This window comes from Melanotaenia boesemani, chromosome 17 (genome assembly GCF_017639745.1).
Source record: "Melanotaenia boesemani isolate fMelBoe1 chromosome 17, fMelBoe1.pri, whole genome shotgun sequence".
In the NCBI taxonomy this organism is placed as follows: domain Eukaryota; kingdom Metazoa; phylum Chordata; class Actinopteri; order Atheriniformes; family Melanotaeniidae; genus Melanotaenia; species Melanotaenia boesemani.
Genome location: NC_055698.1, coordinates 23,400,803 through 23,409,799, shown reverse-complemented (window position 1 = coordinate 23,409,799; position 8,997 = coordinate 23,400,803). Strand labels below are relative to the sequence as shown.

Genomic DNA, 8,997 nt, shown 5'->3' with positions numbered 1-8,997 from the left:
ATATTGTCGTGTGAGTGTTGATGAGGCTAAAAAACATGGAAGTGTCGTTCAGTAAGTATAGCCAGCAGTGTGCAGCTGCGTGCTAACGTGCTTGTGTTTTTGTTTTTCAGAAATAAAAAAAGAAGTAAAGTTTTTCACACTCACACACGCCTGGGAGTGACTTGTTTTTAAATGTGCAACACAAGACTTGATAAACTCAACTCTCAAAAAAGAAGTGCTTTTATAGCAGGGGGTTAGGGTTAGGGTTACTGAGAAACGCTTGCTTTTGTGACTAAATTGGTACTGTATAATATTTCAGATTTTATGTTTGTGTGTTTGTGTCTTTTACAGATAATCACCCAAAACCAACATTAACCACAACCTCACAGAAACTCGACAAGTATGCCTAATATGGGAGGTTTTTCTCCACATTTTATTTTTGGACTTCTGTCTCTTCTCCTTCATACTAACCTTTTACTGGCTTATTCACTAAAAAACTGCAGCATTAGTTATAGGGAGAATCCCTCGGATGATGTGTCTTTGGACTGTTCAAGCAAGAAACTTGTGGCCATTCCTGATGACATCCCCAAAAATGCTGTTTCCGTACTACTCTTTAACAATCTGCTTGAGAGGATTAACAAAGGTTTCAGTGGCATGTCAAAGCTGAGAAATCTGAGTCTGTATTCAAATCACATCACTCATGTGGATGATGGATCTTTTATTGATTTGGTGGCATTGGAAACTCTCCGCATGAGCATGAACAAGCTCACAAATCTGACATGTAATATGTTTCAGGGCCTGTCCAACCTTACCCTGCTTGACTTAAGCGATAATGAGATCAAGTTCATTCATATCTCAGCCTTCCAGTTTCTGACTAGTTTACAGATTCTGGATTTAGGTTCTAATAAGCTCCAAGAAGTCACTGAGATTCAGCCTGTCCTACAGCTCCCACAAATACAGTGCCTTCACATTAATTCAAATAAATTTTCATCCTTTCAGACCAAAAACCTGCTGCTGAATTCTTCCTCCAATCTAAGAGTTTTAGATATTTCTAGTAATGAGCTGGAAAGGTTCAGCATCACGACACCAATTTTTCCTTACCTTCAGAGGATACAACTTTCCCAAACCGGACAAGGACCTGGAATGAAATGGAACATACCTGACAAGAGTTTCCTGAGGAATATCACACAGTTGTATCTTAATAACCCTATGCTTTCCTTTAAAGATATCCAAAAAGTCCTGTGGAGTCTCGACTCACTGATGCATCTAAGACTTAATTACATGACCAGGTGGTTTAACAAAGGACTATTTGCCACAGTATGCAAAATGCCAACATTGAGGAGGCTGGAACTGTTTTACAACCATCTTGGTAACTTGACTCTTCAACTTTCACCATGCTCTGACCTAAGAGAGCTTGATCTGTCACTTACTACCATTACTGAACTACCAAAAGGTTCAATACAATCAATGAAGAAACTGCATGCCCTGAGTCTGGAGAGCAACCTGCTCACCAAGGTTCCTGATGACATTAGGACCCTTGCCTCCCTTGAGATCTTGAGCATGATGGACAATCTCATCTCTGACTTGACCTGTGAGGATTTTGTGAACACAACAAATCTTACAAAGCTTTCTCTGAACACTAACCACATTGCCAAACTGAATAGATGTGCCTTTGAAAATCTTACTAATCTGAAGATTTTAGACCTGAGTAACAATCTGTTGTGGAGATTGGATGGCACTTTTAAAACTACCCTGCAAAAGTTGGAGGTATTGGATATAAGCCAAAACTCTATAGCCATTCTACAAGGGGGGGATTTTCAAGGTTTACAGTCCTTAAAACTTCTGAATGTGAAATCAGATCATGTTACAAGGGTGAAACGTAGAACATTTAAAGGGTTGCATAACATGGAAAGTCTTATTGTATCTCTTCCACTTGAGTATGAACCCAGCTTCAATGGACTACACCATTTGAAAGATCTTACGATCCACTTTAAATTTACAGACACTTTCAGAAGTTCGAGTCTGAATGATGTAGTTGATTATATACCCTTCAAATCATTGAACCGTTTCACAGTAATCTGCAGTGGTTATCACTATGGCTTCCCTCTTGATGTACCAATAGGAATGCTCCATGATATGCAACATTTGGAGGACTTTACAGCTGTGAATGTCTACCTTCAAGCTCCTGAATGTGACACATTTCAGTATAACTACCAACTCAAAAGTCTGACATTTGCACAAACTGATTTGTCAGATTTGGGTCCTGAACTTTTTCAAACAATTCCAAACCTGCAGGTTCTAAATCTTACTCAGTGTAAACTCAAGTCTTTGGATTTTCTGGTTCAGGCTAATCTCACTGCACTCAAATATCTGAAACTGAGCTACAACGAAATTACAATAATCAATGAGACCGCCTTCCAGTTTCTCCCATCTTTAACATACTTGGACCTAAACAATAACCCATTTACCTGTGATTGCTCCAATGCTGGCTTCATTCAGTGGGTAAAGAAAAATAGTCAAACATACGTCGTAAATGCTCATCAATATACGTGTTCTTTTCCTGTGGCTTTACAAGGAAGCATGTTACTAGACATTGACGTCCAATCCTGTTGGATGGTTGATAGTTTCCTCTACTTCATTTCCAGCACTTGTCTAGTTGTTCTGACTCTTATGACATCCTTTTTCTACCAATTCCTGCGGTGGCAGCTGGTTTACGCTTTCCACCTCCTCCTAGCCTTTCTCTACGACAGCAGAAAGAAAAAGAAAGTAAATCGCCATCAGTTTGATGCCTTTGTTTCCTACAACATCCATGATGAGGAATGGGTTTTTCAAGAGATGCTTCCCGTGCTGGAGGGAGAACAGGGCTGGAGACTCTGTCTGCACCACAGAGACTTCCAACCAGGTAAAATCTAACTGCATCTCTCATCATCTTTTCCTATTTTCACAAGTAAAATTTTAACTGGTGGATACAGGGATGTTTAAAGACAATGTTTAAAGATGGGGGGACTAACTCCAATGAGAGGACATACAAAGTTGCCCCTTTCCACCAGTGTTAAAATCACAATTACAATTGCTGCACTGTTGATTTGACCAGGATATGGCTTTAGTTTTTACTTTCCTGTAGAATACAGGAGAATGACTCAAGTGAGAATTTAAAGCTCACAGTGAAATCTAACTGGATTGTATTGAAAAGGATCTAACTCTTTATTACCTCATTTTAAACTCCAAACATATCTGGGCTGTTTCTACCTTAATTATTACCATAAAAAGGAATGTAACACTCTTTTCTGTGCACCACAACTTTGTGGGCTGCTGTTCTGCTTCCTTTATCAACACCCTGTGGCTTTAATACCTAAATCAAATCCACCATAGAAGAAGTTGCTTCTTCTATCTCTAGATCTGTTTGGTCTCTTTCTTCATTCATTTGCATCCCCTTCTGTTTCTCTGGATCTACATGCCCTCACTATAATGACTTGAACATAGAAACAGAACTCCCCATTTTGAAGGGTCAGCCTGATTTGGCTTACAAACATCCATTGGTCTTTAATTCATCCTAATTTAGTCTTTACTTCCCAAATAAACTCTGTTAATTGTCTGTATCAGAGACCATCGCCTCTTGAACAGATGTCTCTGTTTTCTATACAGGTGGCATTTTCTTATTTTGAGAGCAAACCAGCAATAAAAGAACACAAAATTATGCTGATAATTTCACTTAACAGATCTCGCAAGTTTTTCATAAAACAGAGAGTACTTTATCAATAATAGCCAAGATTTTGCTGTTAACTAACTGGAGCTAGTGTCTACTACTCTCATCTTTTGAAAAACTCCCCTTACATTTTATGATAGACTTATGGTGTTACATGCAGGTGCAACTGCAGATGGAGTGAAAGGTGACAAAAGAAATAAACAATCACCAGACTTGGCTGCTGGATTTCAAATTTTATGTTTCAATCTGTAGCTCAGTCGACTGCTAACAACACAATCACCAAAACCATTAATGCCATTAACAAATTTAGGATTTTTTAGGGTGGCTTAAGAACATTTTAGGGTAGCCCCAGCCCTCCCTAACAATACCATTGGGTGGATATCTGTTTATCAATAATCTGTATAATTAGTGTGTGTGACTTTTGGGTAAAAACGCTATATAAATATAGACCATTTGCCATTTGAGAAGAGGCCAACTTAAATCCAAGTTTAAAGCAGTATCCATCATCAAATGACAATTTAGTTACATTTATTTATTTTATTTGCAGCTTTGTCCCAGGAGGGTAATATGACTCATAGATAATTTGTGCATGTCATTGTAAATGACTATATTTACAGTTTCATTTTTACATAAAGATTTCTAAGGCCAGTCAAGCTTGAAGTTTGTTTAAGTTGGTAAAGATTTATCCTAATTTAGTCGAGTGCTAAACATACAGTTTATTTTCTGCAGATTTCACATCCCCTTTCTCAGTTCCTAGAGTCAGTCACATATAGATGCACTGATGTTCCTTTCATCAAACACGTTCCACTGGTTATGCTGTGTGGCACGAAGATACAATTTGATGTACTTGCATGCAGTTCTTAGATTTAAAGGTACTTACTAAAAAGCAACCCTTGGGCAGATTGGACACATTGGAGTCAGTTTCAAAAGGATAATAAAAAGTGCAGCAAACTCTACCTCAGCTTGGCTCATTTAATCTTTTCTTTATAATTTTTCTACAGTTCAGAGCAAAGTTGAAGATATCAACTGATGAACAGTACTCGTGGCATTCTTTTGTCTGTTTGTCAAGAAACCAGTGAAAACGCAGCTGAATACATGTTGTGTCTGCAGGTAAACCCATCATAGAGAACATCACAGATGCCATCTACGGCAGCAGGAAAACCATTTGTGTGATCAGTCGGCACTACCTGCAGAGCGAGTGGTGCTCCAGAGAGATCCAGATGGCCAGGTGGGGGAACTGTCTTCCGTCATTCTGTCTTCTTTTGACAGATATACAGAAATAAAGATCTGTGCACATGCCATCTAAAGCAAATTTAGTTATTTGAATAGAAATCGCTTTCAGTCATATCTGCTGAACCGTCGCTAAGTCCTGACAGCTGATAGAATTATATGAAACGATCTAAAACAAAACAAAAAAAAAAAAAAAAAAAAAAAAACTGGTTACTCTGGTTCTGACGCAGTTTGGAAAAAATTGATCTTACATGAATCGAAATAAGGAATTATTTATTTATTCAATTAGAATGCACCAAAATCTGTGACCTATCAGAATCTGTGCTAGGGGACGATAGTGTACAGTGTATAGTGTATGTACGTCTTAGAAGACAAGTGAAGTCTTGAAAACGCTTGTATTAAAGTCTGAGTTCATTATAATGCAGGTACAGTAAAGTCACACAATGTGATAACTATCAGGCAATCATACTGGACTAATAAATAGTATGAGGTAGCAGAAATTTTATAATTTAAACTGCATTACAAATACAGTTTCTTTGTCTTCTAACCTTTGACAGTTTCCGTCTGTTTGATGAGAAAAAGGACGTTTTGATCCTCCTGTTTTTGGAGGAGATCCCTTCTCATCAGCTTGCTCCACATTTCCGCATGAGAAAGCTGATAAAGAAACGTAGCTACCTGAGCTGGCCTCAGGCTGCACAACACCCAGGGCTCTTCTGGCAGAACGTCCAGAGAGCTCTGCAAACGGAGGACACACTCAACGAGAACACAGACCCGCTGACTGGAGAGAGAGGATGCTGAGGAAACTAATGTATCCTATGAGTTAACTGAAAGATTCATTATAAAGACAACCCTTTTATAAGCAGAAATGCTCACATGAGTGGAAAAGAAATGAAGAACAGAAAATTTTAAGGAGGAGAAAAAGGAAATAAATGTTATGTAAAAAAAGGTGTTGGGGGCTATGATTGAATTTGAAACACCTAAAATAAGTGTACACCAAGTGTACACCAATGGATGTGTGTGTGTATATATATATATATATATATATATATATACACATACTTAGGTTGGAAGTAACAGAAATATCAATTCATTTACATTATGTCATTAACTGCATAAATTTATTTTTGCTTCATTTTATTATCTGTTGCAATTTATGAACCTCATTTTATATGGAAGTTGATGATGTTCATGTGACGTCTAGCTCAAAATCTGTTCACATCAGCAGCTACAATATAAAAGAGAAGATAAATAATACTACTTTATTTAACTGGAGTAAAAATTGTCAACACTGCAATTTGTTAAAGAGAAAAATGTTATTGGTCTTTTTTTGTTTTAATCTCACAAATAATCCAACTTATGCCTGGAAAATTGTGGCAAGTTGCATTTGGTATAATTTAAAAATTGTGGGTGATAATGTAACTAACATAAAAAAATTTAGTTTTCTTTCTATATTTTAATTCCACGGATATTCATTATTCACATATTTGTTATAATGTAAAACAGCTAATTAACTGGAAATGAATAGAGAAATAGAGTAATAAAAGTGTATTTTAAAATGTGATTTATCCATATTTACAGTGATGTAAAATTACTGTAGGTTTGAATGATCTGTTTTTATAGAGTTACAAGGATTATACATGCATCAGTTTTTGTTTTTTATTTTCTTTTCATTTATGTATAATGTCCACAATTTTGAACCCTTATTCAAAAGCTGTTTTCTACATGCCTGGCTGAGGATGGTATACTTCTATATTAGTCTCTTCAATGTACATTTGTGAACCATCCAATACATTGCCACAATAAATAGATATACATAAATTCCTTGTAATTACCAAGTTTGCCTCAATGATAAACAAGAAAAGAAAAAGACACAGCAATATTTTTATAGCATATTTATGTTCATGTGATAAATATTATTTTAAAAATATTAAAATAGATAAAGATACATTAAATTAATAAAAGTAAAACAGGATTTAGAAATTTAGAACTAAAAAAACATCACTGTACATGTTTGTAAAAGTGAAATACTGTATGTGAAAAATGTGGCATTGCCTTTTCTTTAAATTTATGCATGAAAAGATTAATTGTATAAATAATTTTTAATTGTGATAGGCCAGATAGCTGCATTGATTTTTTTCCATTCATTTTTAATATTATTTTATTTTATTATATATATATATATATATTTTTTTTTTACCAGATGGATTGTACCATATAGTTATAAAAAAAAGGGTGTTGTGAGAAACTGTATGCTTGAAGTGAAAGAAAGATGGCTTTGTATATAATGCTTTAGCATGGTTTGAATAATGGGGAGCTGAGGGGAGCTCGGCTCCCCTGAAAACCAAATGAGCTCCCATGAAAGCATTCATCGGAGACTCAGAGAGGGAGCTCTACTCCACTTTCAGGTTATATTTAATTTTTCCATAAGTTTCCTGTTGTTTCTTAAACAATGTAAGAATGAATATTATTTGCTCATATCTATGTTTTTGTGTGAATCATATGTTGTCCCAGTACCGGTGACACAGTATTTTTCCATCAACTGAGTGGGGGTCAGCAGTCTGAGAGATGGATCTGTTGTTGTAATCAGCAGCTAAACAGCTGCAGGAGTGAACTAGCTAGAACCAGATAAAACCAGAGTTGGGATCAGAGAGCATGTGAGAAATGAACAGAGAGAAGAGGAAATCCCACCCATGTTGACCAGAGTGTATAAAAGACTTTGTTACTTCTGCCTCGTGGTCCACTTGGGCTAGTGTGGAGAACACTTAAGTCCATCTGGGCCTGGTACCAAACAAAAGTTTTGCATGATATAAATAAATTGTTACCTTTAGGAATAATATTTTGTCTTGATTTTTTCTGTTGCAGCCAAGTAACAGACAAATGATTCTTTCAAATAGAATAGTATAAATTTTAAGTGTTGTGTGTTTATTCATTTAAAGCGTTAAATATTCTGAATGATTGGGGCTCAAATGGTAAATCGGGTCATCCAATGACTGGAAGGTTGGAGGTTAAAATCCTGCTCCCCGAGTCAATCTATCATTTTGTCCTTGAGCATCGCCAGTTTATCAATGTGGTTGATTGTTCTGTGGTGGTGGGAGAGGCCGTTTGAGCAAATTAGCTGCCATGTTTCCGTCAGTCTACCTCAGGGCAACTGTGGCAACACATGGTGCGTCACCATGTGTAAATGAGGAGTGGACGAATAATGAATACAGCGTGAAGCACTTTGGGTGCTTTGAAAAGCGCTATGTAAATCTAATCCAATATTATTAAAAAAAAAAAAACTGAATAATGCAGGTGATCCATTCCTTGTCTTTTCACCTGTTGGACACCAGCATTGTTTCTTTGTTTTTGTACTGTGAGCTAGGGCTGGGCGGATTGATTCAAATATTGATATTATCAAAACCAAGGCGAGTATCAGTATCAATCGCTAACCAGCAGGATGATGTCAATATTTTTCTTTCAGATGTCTTTGGGGGCAAAAAAGCCAAAGAATGTGAATGAGAGCCAACCAATAGCCGATTTTGCTTTTGTTTGGCAAATTTTCACTCTTTATTTTTTGCAAATGTGTGTGATAAAAGGGAATAACAGTTATTTTATTATTTTGTTACATTGATGATGTTATTTTGTATTGTTAACAAATAAAATGCTTAAATTACCATTTTTCAGTTCTGCCGTTAATTTGGTAATAACACGTTTTATTTTACAATAATCTTTGTGCTGTGCTTGATAAGGATAATGATAATCATCAATAATTAAAATATCATTAAGTGATTGTGAAATTTCAAGCACAACATATCTGCAATACTTGCCCTGGATTTACTTGATATCGATTTGATACCAAGTAGTTACTGTGACCCATCCAAGCAGCCATCCAAGTCATCCAAGCAGCGGCCACTCAAATTGGTTGATTTTTGTGGTTGTTAAAATAACTTTCCTCCCTATATGACTGAATCAGCTTCATGCAGAAGTATCAGAATGTTTGTGGCAGTAAACATGTTTTTGATAAAACTGTTGAGCACAAATATATGAGTGCACATGACCTGTGAAGTCACAGTGCATGCCTGAGAATAAGGCCCCCCTAAAGC

At 36.4% G+C, this 8,997-nt stretch overlaps 1 protein-coding gene across 1 annotated transcript; it reads left to right on the top strand.

The window, feature by feature from the left end:
- Positions 1-344: 344 nt before the first annotated feature.
- On the top strand, positions 345-8,394 carry LOC121656201 (toll-like receptor 13). The gene is made up of 3 exons (XM_042011276.1): positions 345-2,881; positions 4,796-4,913; positions 5,473-8,394. The coding sequence occupies exons 1-3, from the start codon at positions 382-384 to the stop codon at positions 5,711-5,713; spliced, it is 2,859 nt and encodes a 952-aa protein (XP_041867210.1). The 5' UTR covers positions 345-381; the 3' UTR covers positions 5,714-8,394.
- Positions 8,395-8,997: the final 603 nt, after the last annotated feature.